Below are 19,300 nucleotides of genomic sequence, written 5' to 3' on the forward strand. Positions count from 1 at the left end.
AGAAGGGATGCTCTTTTCAGCAGCGTTGCTATGTTCAATTTATTATTTGGTTTCTGGAGGCTAATAACGTTCCCAATATAAAACATTTGTAAGTTACCAGGTTATACATAATAATAACTAACAGGGCTCCAGCGCACTCATGTTGCACTCCTGTTTTGACCTGATGAATAATGTAAGTGCTTTTAAAGGGGGGCAGTTCATTAATTAAAAGATACATTAACTTTTCTGCTTATGATCCTCTTAAAAATTCATTGAGATCTAAGTGACCATTTCAATGCACCACCATACACCTGAGGTACACTTCATTTCTGTTCCACTCAGGAGCCATGGGCCAACATGACAGCAAAGCATGATGATGAAATCCACTTTGTAGAGCTGTTTATTTCCTTTTAAATAAATCCTGCACATCCACCAACTTGATGTCAGGCAACAGGTGTGCAAATGTTTTAAAGGACGTCATTTGTGGGAGCACCACCTGCATCGTAGCAGTCCCCTGTTGTCGCCAAGAATATATTTACAAATGAATGATTTTATGTGCTTTCAGTTGGAAATACTTGTACAATATTTCCTAGAAGATCGATATATAATCCATTTATATACAACTTAAATTTGTATATTTATACCCAAACTCTTGTTCTTTATGCACAAATGACAGGACAATCATCAAAGCTTTAGATACTTTTAATAATGCTTTAACTGAATTTTTTGTAGCGTCACTGTGATGTCATGTTATCCTTTAATAATTTGATGACAGCAAATAAAACACACAAATAGCAAATTCTTAAACAGTTGGCTTCTTGTGCCTTAGCTGCTGGCAGCAAAGTTTTAACCGGGGCAGGACTTCCTGTAAGATTTAAACCAGAGGAATCGGGATTCGCTCTGTGGACTCAGAGGTCATCCCACCAGTCAAGTGTGAGGCCATGTACCAGGCAACTGTCTCCAAGCGGGCAGACAACACCATCCCCAGCGGGGTACTTCAGCTTCTGCATGGACATGTATCAGCATGTAGCTATAGTACCTGACAGACCATGCGGTATGCGTAATTAGAAACTACGATTCTGTAGTCAGTTGTATTGCTTTTTTTGCTTTCTTGTTGGAGAGTCTCAAGCTGACTGTGCTGCACTGAGCTGGTATTCCCACCATTATCATTGGTGATGCCATGCCATATTAGTGAAAGACCAGTGCAAACATTTATAAATAGAGTGGAAACATGAGACTGCCATTGCAAGGCTTACTATAGAAAAAATGTTCAAGAAATGCAGTATTATTGTTTGCTTTACTTGGCAAAAGCTTTCACAAATTGTCATGCCATTCTAAAACAATTACATAAACAGAACACAAGTTTGTGCCCGCCTTTGCGTGTGTCTGCAGACACAAAAAGCAAACCGCATTAGCTACACCATGTTTGACGGCAGTCTGTGCTGCATGCATGCCAGACAGAATAACCCTATTAAGCAGCCGTTTGATTTCAGGTCATGTAGAAGTGGAGGCAGCTAACGATATTTCCTGCTTCATTAGGTCATGGAGGAGTTGGGGGTCTGTTCCCTGCCTGGGGGACTTGCAAGTGTGAGGAAACAATTTGAGACCCAGGAAACTGCATCATCACATAATGTAACCCAGTTTCATTTCCATCACAGAACCGTGCAGGTACACATTACGCAGAACAAAGCATTACTTTACTTTCATCAGGCTGATACAAAAAGCATGAAAGCAATGCCTATGATTAAATCATTAGAACATTTTCTCTGACCTGAGCTGTTTCCGTTTTCCATCTGCATCACTGCATGAGGAACTTTGCAAGTAAAAATTCAAAATTCAGACTGAATGTTAACAGTGAGGCTCTTAGTATCTCTTGTTGCACGAGTACCAAAGTGTGTGGGCTTAAGTTACAGACACTGCTTGACATTTTTAACAGCTTCCATGAAAACCTCCCGGGCATTTTCACTTATGCTGTAGCTCGTTTTGCTAGATAGAAACTTAGAAACTTTGCAAAGCAATGGATTTTTTTTCTTCTTTTTTTTTGCTATAGAAGAGCATGAGCGAACAGCTTGGCACATTCTTTGTCATCTTGCCTCCATCTGTGATTCATCATTTGAAAGTGCAGTAAGCAATCTGGTCCAACATCTTCTCTGCATGGTATACAGTTGTGTGCTATTATGCTCTGGTTGGATGGAGTTGTAGTGGAATTAGAATGGAGTCAAGTCACATCTGTGGCCATGACAAGGACAAACATATATTCATGTAGATGTGTGTACATGTGGCATGCGCACAGTTTCACCTTGTTTGAATGCCATGCCCTTTCTCTTCACAGGAAATGTCCCATTCAGAGGTGACAGAGTCAAGTGACACCAGACAGGTCCTCCCAGGCAGTCAGCAGCTAAATTTCAATCAAGAAATGATGGTAAATAATAATTCCACTCACTGTTTTCTTGCAGGCAGTGCAATAAGGCTCGCTAATGATCTAAACTCATTGATTGCTTTGTTGAGTAAAAACTGTAACTAATAGAAATCAGTTTGACTGGTTTAATAAATGTGTGTTTAGTAGTCTTTAACAGCTTGAGCAGAGATTAAAAACATTATTTTTAGTGGAAAAATGTGCAGGATGTGAAGGATGATGCTCACTTATTACATTTCTGTCTATCTCTGTGCAGTTTCCCCCCTAATTTCTCTTTACCCGTTCCCATTTTAATTGCTCACAGGTGTCATATAGCGACAACAACTTGGCATCCACTTATGAAAACCATCAAAATGAAACAGGTAGTAATGCTTTTTCTATAGGCTTTTCTGTATCAGCTGTCACTACTGTGCTGATTAAAACCTTGCCTTTGTTGTTTTTGGCTGTGCTGACTTTTAGAAGAGGATTTTCCCAGGTACACAACAAAAGAACTGAGGGATCACTTTGAAAAAACAATAGAAGAGGCCGCGCCACAAAAACCAATTAAGGTAATGATTTGCACTTAACCATTAAGAACATGAAATTAAGGAATCTTTACTTTGGACTGTTTAATTGGAACTTGGAACTGTTACATTTTTTAAAGTTACATGAAGTTAAAGCTGTGTAATTCTACAGGTTGGGCTGTTTAATTGTCAAAAATACAATGGAAGCATTACTTTATATGTTTATTTATTTAAATGTAAACAAACAAACACCAATGACAGTAAGGCTCTGCAAGGGGTTGGAGGTATACAGTCTCACTCCCACAACATACCACTGGAGTTTCTGCCTTTATTCTTTAAATGCTTAGAACTGATCTGCTGTCGAGAACTGCAGAAAATAAACATGATCTTGTATTCTTGACATATTAAATGAATAATGTGACAAGGCAATAAAAGTCTGCAGATTTTGGCCATTTGAATATTTTTAATATGAAGCAACAGCAGTAGGAAAAGTTCTGTTTGCATAATCAGTAAGCACTGAGGCAAATAACTGCTGTAGGAGATCTGCAGAAATGCTGCAGTCCTGCATACATCTCCATGTTTAAGTTGAAGGAACCAGAATCCAGTGTGGCAGTGACAGACTCTGTCACTACATTATAACACTACAGGGAGAGACAGTTGCTAAAAAAAATATTAGCAAAATAGAATATTTTTGGTCAAAATATTGATAATAGTACTGAGAAGGTGGTTGATTTAACATCTTTAGATATAGCATTAACTCTTCTTAGTGATTCCTATGCTTAAGGGAAAAAAAAAAGATGAACATCACACAGTTCCATTTATTTTAGTAAACTGTCAGTCTGCTGTGTAGTTTCACAACTCGGTCAAGGGTAATTTATATATACGAAATCATGCCAATTTAAAGGAAAGACTTACCCCCCTTGACCCTGACAATATGGGAACCCAGTCACTTTTTAGGTCCAATTGTCCCCTTGGTGCAGGGTGAGGAGAAATTTTTTCCAAGAGGCCATTCCCAGGTTCTCATGTGGCCCCTTGGAAAAAAATTATTGCTCACCATACCTTTAAAGAAATGTGTCAGTACAAAGTTGCTCTGAGTATTCATGTTTATAATATGATGATTTGTTCTTATCCTGATGGGAGTGGTCTATACCAGGATGGCAGTGTTCCCTTCCATATGTTCAAGAGGGGTCATACAGTGCTTTATTGAAATGCATGGATATGATGTAAATCATATATCTTGACCCAATTAAATAACAGAACACTGGCTCACCTAGATACTTTCTTTTCAGTAAATATGTCACTTATCTGTAATTCGTTGTAATTTGATGGATCATTTACCTGTTAATGTCATTTTTGTTCCTTGTAAAGACTGGACGTGACATCAGTCGATCAAAGTGGTCCTCAAGTGCGACTCAAAACAACATAGTGGCTAGTGAGGTGTGTGAAGCATCCCATACTGAAGAACTGCAAGACACAATGGTTGTAATGATGGATTATGAGGACTTTCCACCCCCACCAGCTGAGGATTCTGACTTCCTTCCACCCCCACCTCCAGACTTATTACAAATGCCACCAGACAGCGAAAATGTTCCGAAGTACCAATATGCACATGAACCAGCAAACCTATCCAAATACCCACTCAACAGAGAGGCTTACATCAAGCAGAGGAGTATGAATGAGCTGAAACGTCTTTACAAGCACATTCACCCTGAGGTTCGCAAGAATATTGAGAAAGAGTACTACATTGATTATAACGAAACCGAGAACAACCAGGTAGAGAGCCAGGAGTACATGTATGAAGATGATGTTGGCAGTCCTGATGATATTAATGATGAAGAATATGCAGAATGGGAGGAGATCCTTCCCGGGGACGTGCAGGCAATGCGTTGGAAGTTTGAAAACAAGCCACTGGATGCCATCAGAGATGAAATTCCAGATGACGATGAAGACAATAAGAAAATAACTCAGCAGGAAATCATTCTGGGAAAAGATGTAAGGCGAACAGCATGGATGTTTGAGACCAAGCCAATGGATGAGCTGGGCTCACAAAACACAAATTCCACAGAATACAGAAACAAATTTAATAAATTTGATAAAGGAGATGTCCGCGCTGCAGCTTGGTTGTTTGAAACTCAAACTATGGACACCCTAAACAAAATGCATAAAGAGGAGGATTTGACGAAGGAAATTGTATTCACAGAGGAGGATGGAAATGCTACCATTTACATGATTGACAATAAATTCATGGGAGTCCTTGGGCACACTGAGACCATTGATGAGAGCCACCTGCTGTGTCTGCGGTCAGTGTTAGAGGAGATTAATGGAGATGTGAAAACAGTAACAAGTACATTTGACACTCAGTTCAAATGTATTATTATGGGACAATCAAGTCAGATGCTGGAGATTAAGTCTGTGCGCAAAATTGAAACTGAATTGGAGAGCTCAATTGCTTCACGTTGGCTTTTTGATACCCAACCTCTGGACATCACAAACAGAGAAAATGCTCCTTTGAAACTTGTGTGTAGTCTTTCCATGGAGGACAGCAATAAAGGAGACTGGGGCAGGTGGCTGTTTGAGATAAAAACATTAAATTCTCTCAGTGAGTTGGAAAGCTCACAAATGGAAACGACAGAGATCATGGGAGCTGATGTGCGCAAACACTGCTTAGTGTTTGAAACACAGCCAATGGATTCTCTGAAAGATGACTCCAATGCCAGACCTCAGTCTATCGAGGAGATTATCGGGGGCAATGTTAGATCTGCAAGGCACTTTTTTGAAAGCAGCCCTCAAGCAGTCAGGAAGAACTGCCCCGAGGTTGGAAAACTTAAAAAGGCAGCAATAAGTGAAGAAATAAAAGGGGATGTGAGACACCAAAAGTGGCGCTTTGAGAGTCAACCTTTAGAGGACATAAGAGAAGCGAAGAAAGAGGTCACTCGAACAGTGAATGTCGAAGATGACCTCACACAGGAGGACGGCACAAGCTGCAGGGCAGATGTACGCAAGAACTGTTGGGTATTTGAAACCCAGCCAATGGATACTTTGAAAGATGATGCAAATGCACGTCCTTTGACTAAAGACGATGTCGTTGCAGGTAATGTCAAATCAACCAGACATTATTTTGAAACAATTCCAGCAGAAGAGTTAAAGGAGTTGGCAGAGGTGGGAAAACTGAAAAAGACTGTAGAACTTGATGAGGAGAAGGGTGATGTTAGACATCAGAAATGGCGATTTGAAAGCCAACCTCTGGAGCAGATTAGAGAGGAAAAGAAAGAAGTCGTCCGAACAATTGACCTGGAAGAAATTGATAAAGTGGATGTGTCAAGCTACAAGCAAATCTTTGAGAGCACAGATTTAAACAGCAGGAATGAGTCTCAAAAGATTCTAATAGAGGGAGTAACATCTGGCTCTGTGAAATCAAATACAGAATTGTTTGAATCTACTCCATTGTATGCCATGCAAGACAGCGCAGGTCACTTCCACGAGGTGAAAACAGTGCGTCGGGAGGAAGTTGTTAAAGGAGATGTAACAACATATAAATGGATGTTTGAAACAAAACCGATTGATCAGTTCGATGAAAGCATCGACAAATATCAAATTATCAAGGGCATATCCAAACAGGAAATTGAGTCGGGTGATGTTAAAACTGCAAAGTGGTTGTTTGAAACACAGCCTCTTGACGCTATCAAGTACTTCAGCAACATTGAAGATGAAGAAACTGTGGGTTCAAGTAAACATATTGATGTTGTGAAAGGTGATGTGAAAACCTGCAAGTGGCTATTTGAGACCAAACCAATGGACATCTTGTATGAAAGAGGGGAGGTAAAGGATGAAAACGAATCTGAAGAAATGTATAAGGGGGATGTTAAAACCTGCACTTGGCTTTTTGAGACGCAAGCACTTGATGCTATCCATGATGAGACAGAGACAGTTCTGAACACGCGCACTGTAAAACAAGAGGACATCAACGGAAAAGATGTAAGAATGGCTTGTTTTCTCTTTGAAACAGAGAAACTGGAGAACCTCACTGGAGAGGAGATGGGAGCTTTTAAACGTGTCACAGAGATAGACATTGCATCTGGAGATGTGTCTAGGATGAAGTACATTTTTGAGAATCAAACATCTGATATCACCACTTCTACATCTGAGGAAGTGATGCAAAAGCTCAAGAGAGTTCAGACCGAAGACATACAAAAAGGAAATGTTGTGAGCTGCAAATGGCTCTTTGAAAATCAATCCATTGATGCCATACACGACAGTCAAGCGCAGACGATGAGCAGCCACACAGTGAACGACGTACAAGGAGGAGATGTGGATAAGGGTCGTTTTATTTTTGAGACCTACTCCTTAGATAAAATTCAGGAGGTTTCCTCTGACGTGGACACAGAGCTGAAGAAAATCCAAAAAATTGTCTGTGATGAGGAGGAGAGGGGCAATGTAGGAAATTACACAATGATGTTTGAAACTCAGCCCCTTTATGCCATCCAGGACAAAGAGGGCCACTACCACGAGGTCACCACTGTCACAAGTGAGGAGGTGACACAGGGAAATGTTGTAGGAACGCGATGGTTGTTTGAAACAAAGCCCCTCGATGCTATCAAGGACACAGATGAGGTTTATATAATTAAATCCGTCACACAGCAGGATGTGCAAAAAGGAGATGTCGTCTCTGCTAAATGGAAATTTGAGACACAGCCTCTTGACAAGATTGCTGAAGAAAAGAAGCCTTTAATAAAAACAGTAGAGGACATTCAAGGGGGCGACGTAAGAATGAATAAGCATCGCTTTGAGTCTGACACTTTGTCACAGGGATGTGTTCGAACTGTTAATGTGAGTGAAATTCAAAAAGGTGACGTCAGAACTGCTAAGTGGAGATTTGAAACTCAGTCCATTGACAAAATCAGAAGTATGAGCTCTGAAAATTTGATTGAAACTGTTAAAAAGGAGGAGACTGCAAAGGGAGATGTTAAACATTCAGTCTGGCTGTTTGAGAAAAATCCTCTTGACCACATTAAAGAGGCAGATGAGGATGAGGAGGCAAACATGCCTCAAGAGGAGATCCCCAAAGCGGATGTAAAGACAACAACTTGGCTCTTTGAGACGACACCAATTGACGACTTTAATGAGACAAAAGTGGAAAGGACGGAAATCCTGGGCAAGAGCGTCAAGGGAACTCTCGAGGAACTTTATAGTCAGAAAATGGTGAAATCGAAGGGAATTCTCATTGAAACTGATGAAATTGGTGACGTTAGGATGGCAAAATACCAGCTAATGAACAAGCAGGCTCCTGAGATTCAACGAGAGGAAGTAATCAGGGGAGATCTGCAGACTATCATGATGAACCTACTGAACAGACAGGAAAGACAGGATCAGCAGATAGTCATAGATTCAGAAGAGAAAGGTAATGTCAGCTCAACGGTACAGCAATTATTTAGCCAAGAAAGAGTTAGCACTGTTGAAAAGGAGGAAATAATACGCGGTGACATCCAGGAGGCTATAAACAAACTTTTCAGTGAGGATGGATCAGCAAAACATGGAATACTCATCCAGGAGGATGAAAAAGGAGATGTACAGATGACATTATATTCGCTTCTAAATAAACAAGAAAACCTTTCTGCTGAAAAAGAGGACATTGTAAAAGGGGATATAAAGAGTGCTCTTCAAAGGCTGTCCAGCCCAGACAAGTCAGATCGGGCAGTGAAGATAAGGGTAGATGACACTGAAAAGGGAAATGTCAGCTTTTACTCTACGTGCATTGAATCTGGGGCTGTGGACTATCTTAAACAACTCCAGTTAGAGCCTGATGATACTCTGCCTGAAATAGCAAAAAAAGAAGTGATTGTTGGGGGTGACATCAAGGGCACAAAACTCATGCTTGGCTGTAATCAAACTCAAATTGAGCGTACAGTTGAGGATGTTATACCGGGTGATGTTCACAACACAGTCAAGGTTTTCATGTCAGAGCCAGCTGCCTCATTGGAAAGGATCCAAAAGGAGGAAATTGTGAAAGGTGACTTAAGAGCTGCTTTGAATTCATTGTCTGAATCAGTGAATCAGACAGTCATTGTAGAGAAAGAGGAGGTGGTGAAAGGCAACATACCGAAAGCTCTACGGTGTTTGGAAAGGGCTCAGAAGAGGCACAAGGAGGTGGAGAAGCCAGATATCATACCAGGAAATATCAAAGGGACTCTAAGATCTCTTGAGAAATCAGCAACATCAAGAGTTGAAACTGTTGTTGAGGATTTAGTTGCCGGAGATGTGAAGGCAACAATGAAATCTCTGGAACTGGCGAAGCAAGCAGTGAAGGAAATTGAAAAGGAAGAAATTGTGAGGGGTGATATTCAGACAGCAATGCAAAGTCTGCAAGATGCATCCAGTGAGATGAAAAAGTGTCAACAGGAAATAGATGTTCAGGGTGATGTCAGAGGGACGATTCAGCTCTTCATGGAGTCCCCACCTACACAGAGGGTGCAAAGAAGCTCAAGCCTTGAGGGTGATATAAAGGGTGATGTCAAGATGTCAATTAAGTCATTATATGAGACTCAGGAGCAAAGCCAGCTGGAGAAAGAAGAAGTGATAAAGGGGGATGTAAAAGGCACTATTAAATCACTGCTAGAAACAGCGCAGCGTGAAACTCCAAAAGTCCGTCTGGGAGCATATAGAAGAGTCAAGCAGAGCCCACCCATTAAAAATCTTAAAACTGATGCACAAAGAAACATACAGAAGATTAAAACGGTAAATGTTGTTGAAGCACCAAAAGAAAATCACACTATCTCCAATGAAACCATTACAAAAACATACACTATGGAGCAGTCGGCTCAGCAATCAACAACTGTTGTGGACCACAAAACTATTACCCAAAATCACGGCATCAAAACATTAAAGACAGAGTTTCGTAACCTTAAATCTAACCCAAAGGCCATGATAAAACTTGGTAAAAACAAAGTCAAAACTGATGTTTACGTCTTAAAGCCAAAAGCACCAGAAGCTGATCTGCCTCTCCCACCGCCTCCACCGGTGATAGATACTGACCTTCCTCCTCCTCCTCCTAGTCCTCCTCCTCCTTCCGCTGATACTGACATCGATCACCTCCCTCCTCCACCACCACCACCACCGCTAACTACTGAGCAGGACTTCCTCCCACCTCCTCCATCTCAACAAGAACTCGAGACCATGCCAGCACAACCAATTCATCCTTCACCAGCAAAGGCAAAAAAGATGACAGTCAAAAAAGTGAAAGCTCCCGTTTTGCATCCAGTGCCAAAGCTGGAACCTAAAGTAGAATTCAGCAAAACACAAGAGGTGGCAACAACTACTGAGAAACAAGTGGAAATGAGCCAAAACACATTAAAAACAACAACAACGCATACATCAAAAACTATTTCACATGAGATCCCTCCTCCTCCTCCAGAGTCACCACAGCCATTAAAGAAAATTTACATTGCTCCCATGAAATTTACTCCTCCGCCATCTCCTCCTCCTTTTATGAGAGGGAAAATGAGCAAATTTAACACACCGTTAATAAAAGCTGAAGAAAAGTACCGGAAGCTGAGGGAGGAAAACACACCACCAACCACTCCATCGCCCACTTTTATATATGACTCAGTCACCTCTGCTCTCCAAATGATTTCCACTGAAGATGCAGAGCAGTCAAATGGCATCAGCTCAGAAATCACACAGGGCAGCAATGCAAAGATACCAGTGAGTGTTCATTCAGAGTCACTGTCATGTAATCTATCTAAGCAGATCATAGCCACAAATTCAACACGGAGTAATGCAAGTGAGAATATCCTCACAGATTCCACAATTTTATCTTCTGCTCAACAGCAAATCGCCTCTAACGAGTCTTCCAAGGTTGTCTCTATTCAAAAGACCACATCCACTTCAGCTGTGAGACAACAGATGCATACAACTATGCAGAAAACTGTTTCCTCAAAACAGTCGGCTCAATCTGTCAAGGTGGAAAAAGTGCAGACAAAAGTAATTGACGTTGCAAAAACAGACAGCACAGCTAGTCGTACAAAGAAAGACTTGAAAAGTCAGAAAACAAAGGTGTCCAACAAATCTGAAGAAAAACAAGATGAGAAAACCACTGCCCAGAAACCTGACATAGAAACAATGCATGACCTGTCCAAAAAGGAAACCAAGGAATCCAAATCATTGGACTATATCAACAAGAGCAAAGCTGATCCTTCACCTTGTATGAAAGAAAGCATTCCTAATCAGCTAACGCAAACAGAAATGGCAGCTGCTAATGCAAATGTTAAAACAGGCAAGCCAAACCAGAAGGCGAAAAAGAGCAATAAACAAGAAAAGCAAGCAGAGGTAAAATCGTCCAGTGAGACTGAGAAACAGAGTGTTTCACAAGATTTCAAAGTGGAACCTGCTGAGGTGAAAGTGATCGATGAACCCAAAGACATAAAGACAGAGTTAAAGCAGGAGATTAAGAAAGTTACTCCCTCTCCTCCTCTTCCACATCCTCCCCCTGTTGGTGTTGCTCCACCTGCTGTTATTGTAAGTACTGACAACCAATCAGAAACCAACAACACAAATCCAGTGAAGAAGAAAAAGAAGTCAAAAAAGTCTAAAGGGGTTGCACAGTTAGGTCAAGGTAAAGATATTCTCACCGACTCAAAGACAGAAGTTATAGAAACCAAGAAAACAACATCTGAGAACACTCAGCAAATGCAAAAGACAACTGCAGTCACCCAGATTCACAAAGTAGAGCACATAGAAGTCAAGAGAAAAGTCGTTACCACAGACAGCACAGATGATCAGGATTCCACACAGCAAAAAACTGTTCAAAAGCATGTAGAAGGATCTCAAAAGACAGGTTTGACAGCTACTCAGCAGAGTGGGAAAGAACCACCAAAAGAAAGTATGGATGTGCCAATTACAGTGACTGGCGAGTCAGAACAAAATGAACCGATTAAGTCCACAATAGCACAAACAGAGGAATCTCAAAAGCAGGAGGTCCAAATGTTAATCTCTCACTTCACAGAGATACAAAAGGCTTCAGAAAAGACCGATGCAAAATCTGCAAAGAGTTTGCTCAATCAGGAAAGAAAATGTGAACTGGAGGGATCTGAAGATGCAAGGGATGCTCAAAAAAGTACAGATATTGTTTCCAATGTAAGGAGATTAGCAGAGGCCAAGCCAATAGATCTAGAAGATGAAACCAAGGACAGGCGTGAAAGTGAGCCGGCATCTGAGAGAGTGGTTTCTGGTGCAGCATCGCCAAAAATATCCAAGATCAGCATCGGTTCAGCCAAAGTTGAGAGCCAAACCAAAAAAGAATCCTCACATGAAAAAAAGAAAGAAGAAGTGGGTCTGTCCAAGTCCGTCGACCTTCGAGCTCCCTCACCCTCACTCAGGACACGTTCTCCGTCACCGATATTCATCACCATCGAGTCCAAACGGAGAACTGACTCGCCCCAGAGAGTGACGCCATCACCCACCCTCCTGCACAGGCCACCCACACCTCCCACACCGCCGCTACGCAGGTGTGACACTCCAACATCACGTATCACTAGAATCACACCTTCTCCAACTTTTGACAAAGCTGAAAATTTGGCTCGACTTAAAGACACAACAGCCAAGCTCTCGCGTGGCGTCACCCCACCACCACTATTGCCCAGCCCAATCCCAGAAAAGAAATCTGAGATTGTGGAGCCGCCTGCTTCGTTCCATCGACAAATCAAAACCGAGTTCCAGGTTATGGAGGCTTCAGGGATACCGATGGCAACGGAAAAGCCCCGAAAGAGTTTATCCGAGGAAGTTCTGCAGGCTTGTGTTAATAATACAGCAGTAGAGGATAAAGGTATCATTTCTCAAGGTTTGAGTGCAAATGAAATACAAAGTAAGTCTGAGACCCATATGCCATTGGGTCAAAATGACCCAGATCTTGGTGAAGCTTCAGAATTATCATCTGCATCTGTCAAAGAGAAGAAAGAGTTTTTTGAAGAGGCTCAAAAAGCAGGAGTTAATAAGATCTATGTGCGCAAGGAACCGATTGCTATTCCTGAGCGACTGGGCCCAGACGTCAGTGAGTGTGAAGCAGAAAATAAGAACAAAGAAAAGGATGAGCTTCCCAGGGCTGACTTGTCGAGTCTTGTAAACAAATTTGCATCACCAGAAGAGAAAACATATATCAGAAAAGAGCTTATCCCACTCACGGAGCGCCTTCACAATGACTCCAAAAGCAAAGATTGTGACAAAGAGAAAGCAGACAGCCTGGAACAGGAAATGCCAGCTTTTGACATCCAGGCTATTAAAAATGTTTTTGAACTCGGTGAGCAAAGTTCTTTATTCAGAGAAGAGATAAAGGATCAGGAGGAGCTTGTGTCAAGCCTGAGTGAAACAACAGCAGACACTTCAAAGCAAGAAAGTCCTCAAGAGACAAAGGGAGGCTCAAGGCAGAGCACTCCCCTCCCTGTGCAGAAAAATGAGGTAGGAACTGTGCCAGCCGAACCATCAGCCCTCTCTGAAACCGAATCAATCACAGAGCATTTCTCACATCTTGATGAATTTGGTAACAAGGTCACCGGAACAAGGACAGCTGTCACTGTGCACTCTGAGAGTGTGTCAACCCTACCCAAAGCTCCTTTCTCCTATGCTGATGCAGTGAAAAGAAAAGCTGCTGCAGCGAGGCGAACAGAAACATACGATGAAGATGCTACAGAGAAGTTGCTGAGGAATTTCCATAAAACATGGACGGAGAGCGAGACAGTCTTCAAGAGTCTTGGATACAGTGTTTCTGAGGAAACAACATCGCAAATTGTGTCGCACCAGACGAAGATTGCCTCATCTGGTAAAATAAATGTGTGGCATGAAACAGCAGAAACTAATGGCATGGATTACGGATGGCTTTTCTTTAAAAATCAATTTGTGCCGCTGTGTTGGAAAAGTATAATTTCTACCTGTTGTATTGTTTGGATTGTGCAGGCAGTTTACAGCCAAGCTGCACTGTGAAATGGTCCAAAATTTACTCTTTAGATTTGAGTTCATGTGCATCAATTCTAATCTTTTTTTGTGTGCATGGGCACCATAATTGCTTCTAACACAGGCAATGAGGTAGCATAGTTCATCAAAGTGGTTTAAAAAGTAGTGCAGATTGTTGCAACAGTGCAAATCTCATGTCCATGTAGACAAACAAATAGACCACATTTCTGAAACCCATCTGAGTGTGCTAACATGCTCAAAATAGCAATGCTGGCATGATGATGTTGTTTTATTTGTTTCATGCTAACAAGAGCAAAACAATAGTGCAGCTCAGGTTGACACAAATGTTTTTGGTATTGCATCTGCTTGATCATAAACCAAAAGATTATATGAAGTAAAAAATAAAGGCTTTTAAAGCTTTTCACTAACTATGCTTAAGGACAGCTTAAGTGCTCTTTGTTATAACAGATTATCACACGGGGATGTATGTCAGTGTAAATCCATCCAATCTATTCAGTACAATAAATGCACTGAAAAATGTTGCAATGCAGTGCGCTTCACATTTAATCACTTCAAACATTAACATGACCAGGTTACATTAGGTCACATAAGCTTTAGAAAAACAAAACAAAAGTGTGTGTGTGTGTGTGTGTGTGTGTGTGTGTGTGTGTGTGTGTGTGTGTTTTTGAAACTGGAGCATTAATTAAATGTTCTGACAAAATAAAAAATTTGAAAATATAGATATAGTGTTCCCATATATGAGTTTAAGTAAACAAAAAAAAATGTATCAACTGTGATACATTTGGGAATACAGGGTTAATCTGCAATAGAGATACATGGACATCTCTGACTGCTCAGGTGAATAACACTAAATCCTAACCAGTGTTGGTCAAGTTACTTGAAAAAAGTAATCAGTAACTAATTACCGATTACTTCGCCAAAAAGTAATCCCGTTACTTTGCTGATTACTTATTTTCAAAAGTAATTAATTACTTAAGTTACTTTTTAAAAACACGATTTACAACCTGAATAGGTGATAAAGCGATAGATCTTTCAGCCCAATTCTACTTTTTCTACATAATCCATCATACAAAATGTAATCAAATGGAAAAGTCTCTTTTTTTAAACTTGTTTTATTAGTTTTAATCTTTTAACTTTATGCATCAAGCAAAAATTAAATTATATGCAACATTCTCTGACTGGAAGAAATTTGTTTAATATTTTATATGTTTAACCTATTTTCTGCACATTCCAGCACATAAAATAATTTTTTTGTGTGTTTACACTCAGTCTTTCAAATAGATGCAAGTAAAACACAACAGAAAATAAATAAAATCAAAGACTAGCAGTCCTGTTGCTCTATTTTCACCTGTAAAGCAGGAGTGGGGTAGGCGGAGGTTTACCCTGGTGCAGGTGTGCCGCAGCGGTCAGTGGAAGAATCTCTGTGAGTTTCCCATTACATCGTTGTGCACTCGGTGCTTGCTTGGAAGTTTAGGGGGTTTTTTTCGCTGTAAAAAGAAGTTTTCTTCCCACGCACACTAATGTTTTTGTCACTTTTTATGGAATCAAACTTAAAGTAAGGTCAGTACTTCCACGCTTTAAACGCTGCACGCTCATACTCTCTCCCGCACTCGATATATTATCCATTGTTAATCTGCACACAGCTGTTGTCACAAACGTCGCACTCGCTTACGTCACTGTCATGAGACGTTCTCGCAAAAAAAAAAAAAAATCACAGTTTTAGTAACGCAGCGTTCCTACGGGAAAGTAACGGTAATCTAATTACCGGTTTTGCAATAGTAATCCCTTACTTTACTCGTTACTTGAAAAAAGTAATCGGATTACAGTAACGCGTGACTGCCCATCTCTGATCCTAACAACCACTAAACCATTTGCTCATGTGACTACTATAAAAAAAAAAACTACATTCAACATGTGACTACTCTTAAGAATCCAAAGATAATCTATTCTGCTGTTTTTGTATTAGTTTAACTGTAATAAAAATGTGCGATTATGAGGCAACCCAAAGACTGTTCACGATATAACCAATGTGAATTTTATCTCCTTGAAACAGGTTCGAGTTCCGAGGTCGGAGCTGTGCACGGTGTGCCGGAGGAGAGCCTATCCGATGGATGCTCTCATAGTGGACAAAAAAAAGTACCATAAGTCCTGTTTCTGCTGTGAGCACTGCAGGAACAAATTAAGGTAAAGGCTGCCATTCATTCAAATAAATGTTTATAGGGGCTTTCTGAGCACTGCAGTATTGGTAAACGCAATTGTGTTTTAATGACAACATAATGGTTGCCACCATGTCTACAACATACAGTATGTATAGTATCCAGTCTTCCTGTAAAGGAAAAATCAATAAAGTAGGACTTGTGGCTCTAAAATTACATTAAAATAATTGTTAAATAATTGATGTAGTGCATCTCTTAACAGAGGATTTTTCATTTGTTGTGTGTAGCCTAGGAAATTATGTCTCTCTCCATGGACATTTGTACTGCCTACCCCATTACAAACAACTCCTGAAGTCCAAAGGGAACTATGATGATGGACTCGGGCAGAGACTCCCCGCAGGACATGGTGGACCTATCCCCTCAAATCAGAAACTTGAATGGAGATATTTTGCGAGCAGCATGAGTTCAGTAGAGAAAGCACACAGTGTTGAAAATGAAATGACAAAAATATTTAGTGAAAGCAAACCACACTGCAACAAAATATCTGTAGTTTGGCCCCCACAGGCCAATCCCCCAAAGAAAGCCTTTAAAATAGAGGAAGACATTCAGCTAACTAAACCACAGTGGCCCCCTCCAGAAAGCTCTCCAAAGTCACCCACACAGCAACACAGAAAGACTGTTCCCCGGAGTGTTCTTTGAAATAAAGTCACCCAAAGTTTAGTCTAATAAAACCAAAGAAGAGGCACAAAAGTCTAAATGGTGCAGTAAGAGGAAAGAACTGTCCCATAGGTATAATTAAGGAAGGGTTTGGTTGAAGGTTATGCAGCTAAGTGATTTAAAAGGGAACTTGATAAGTAGGAAAATGTGTATAATATAAATGTAAATGGTGTGGAAAGGCAGGTTGTAATAGTAAGTGCTCGAGAGATAGATGCAGACAAAGTGTGAAAAGCAGATGATGTTATGTGCCTTTATCTGTTGTTCTTTTCCCGTGTGTCATTTTTCATTCTTTGCAGTTCATTCACATGTTTTTTGTTTTCCTAATAATCTGATATACCGAACCACATCAATAACCAGTATCAATCGTGATATCAACCTAGTTTCAGTAAGTTATAAAGGATTATGGTTGATTGAATTATGATAAAAACATGACAAATTTAATATCTGCATTAAAATAACACCAAAACTGTGATTTTAAATTAACTTATGTGCTTAATTAGTCATTATTATTGGATTTTAAACTTTATAACTCTCACTGCTCTCAAACTTTTGTTTTTTGTTTTCAAATATAATTTGGCTCAGAACTTGTTTGTTTTCCACAGTCAATTCATCTTGTTTCAAAATGAATTGGATTGTTGCATAGGTCTCGCCATTTTTTTATACTAAGCGCACTTGAGCTCTCTGAAACAATCACCCTCTTTGGACTCTGATTTTGTACCATTAACCTTTCAACCTATTCACATTTTTTGCATTTTTCTTTTCTTAGCACCTGGTGTGCAGACTACTAAAGTATATCAGAATTAATTTATTTATGATATTGCAAGTATATAATATAAACAAGCAAATTGGTTATTGTCATTTTTGTTTTGGACATTTGTATCCTATTTTGGAAAGCAAATATTTTGCAACAAGGGAATATTATTTTTTAGATTACATGATTGTATCTTGCTTTATACAAGAAAATGATGTCATGCTGTTTCACTTACTATATTGCTGATCTAAGAGCAATAAAATGTTGAATTTCATCTTTGCATTTGTCTCTTTCACATTCTAACACAAATCTAATTCTTGAATCAATGTGCTATATGTGAAATGCTACATGTCCAGAGTTCATCCATATCAAACACAAAGAGGCAGCAGTTTGTATTTCTCAGGTGTATGGATATAAAGCATCTACTGTAGACAGAGGAAGGCTAGTAGACTCCTCTTACACTGTCAGTATAATCTCCTTTTTAGCTATGCTTACAAGGAGGGGATTTCAGAGCTCAAAGCACAGGTGTGTCTGGAGTGGACCAGACTACCACTATCATGTAGGGATAACTGGATACTTAAGACTGAAAAAAGGCAAATGAGAGGCAGTTTTAACACATGCAGTGTGATGTAGCAGCAATTGAAAAGAAAGTGTTTTACAATATTGTGAATTTTAAACAAACCCAAATGTGGTTCCTTAGTTCCTGGTTGTTCCCCGGTATACACGATGTGGACAAAAATGCTGGATCGTCTACACATTACACCTACAGGAGCTGCTCAGCCATGGAAACTCATGCCACGAAGCTCCCAGCACACAGTTTCTGTGCTAATGTTAATGTCAGAGGAAATCTGGAACTCTGCAGTTACTGAATTTGCAGAGCATTGGCACATGGTCTGCCACATCATGGCTGAGTTGCTGTGATTGCTAAATGATTCCACTTTGCAATAATAGCACTTTCATTTGATTACGGAATATCTGGGATGGGAGTGATTTAACAAATTCACTTGCTTCTACAATGGCATCATATTACAGTACCAGACGGGAAATTAGTGAGCTCTTTTGAATGACCTATTCTTTCACAAATACACTGTAAAATCTAATTAGTTCCCAGAACTCAAAACAATTAAGGAAACTCATTGCCTCAAAAAAATTCAGTAAAGCTTAGCTTAAAATGACTAAATTAGGACAACTTATTTATTTTGAGTACTCTGTACAAGCTCATTTGTTCCCAGAACTCAAAACAATTAAGGAAACTCGTTGCCTCAAAAAAATTAAGTAAAGCTTACTTAAGATGACTGTTAGGACAACTTATACATTGCAAGTTTGCAGTATTAAGAATAACTTGATATTTCTGACTGTACAATACTAATTGTTTACCTACTGACAAACATTTCAAGTTCAACTAAATGAAAAAACAATTTGTGGTAACCTGAATATGATTAAAAATAATTAACAACACTTTGTAATGATGTTAAAATGAGCCCAACTTTTATTTTCAAACACAACAAAGTATAACAGCCAACATACTGGACACTGTTCTGCTGAACAACAAACAATAATATTGCCATCACTGTTATCTTACAATGAAACAAAGTCTCAGATGTAATTATTCTGAAAATAAGTTTAGGCCTACCACAAGTTTGTTTTGTACTTACTTATATAATCAAAATAAAATATTTGTTGTTCTGTCACAAGTGCAGTCTCTAATTTAAACAACACATTTGTTTTTCATTCCAACACATGAGCTGGAATGTTGTAATATTTTAAGCATGGCTTGTTTCCAGTCCAGGCATTACTGCCTGAATGACTATCATGGATC

At 39.8% G+C, this 19,300-nt stretch overlaps 1 protein-coding gene across 1 annotated transcript; it reads left to right on the forward strand.

Annotated features, from left to right (window-relative positions):
- The first annotated feature begins 630 nt into the window (after positions 1-630).
- xirp2b (xin actin binding repeat containing 2b) lies at positions 631-18,549 on the forward strand. Its single transcript, XM_082507542.1, has 8 exons — positions 631-971; positions 1,519-1,647; positions 2,312-2,401; positions 2,700-2,757; positions 2,855-2,943; positions 4,267-13,705; positions 15,911-16,041; positions 16,301-18,549. Exons 1-7 carry the CDS (start codon positions 921-923, stop codon positions 16,000-16,002), a joined length of 9,948 nt encoding a protein of 3,315 aa, XP_082363668.1. The 5' UTR covers positions 631-920; the 3' UTR covers positions 16,003-16,041; positions 16,301-18,549.
- The last annotated feature ends 751 nt before the right edge of the window (positions 18,550-19,300 follow it).

Source organism: Aulonocara stuartgranti, assembly GCF_965226115.1.
Source record: "Aulonocara stuartgranti genome assembly, chromosome: 16".
Lineage (NCBI taxonomy): Eukaryota > Metazoa > Chordata > Actinopteri > Cichliformes > Cichlidae > Aulonocara > Aulonocara stuartgranti.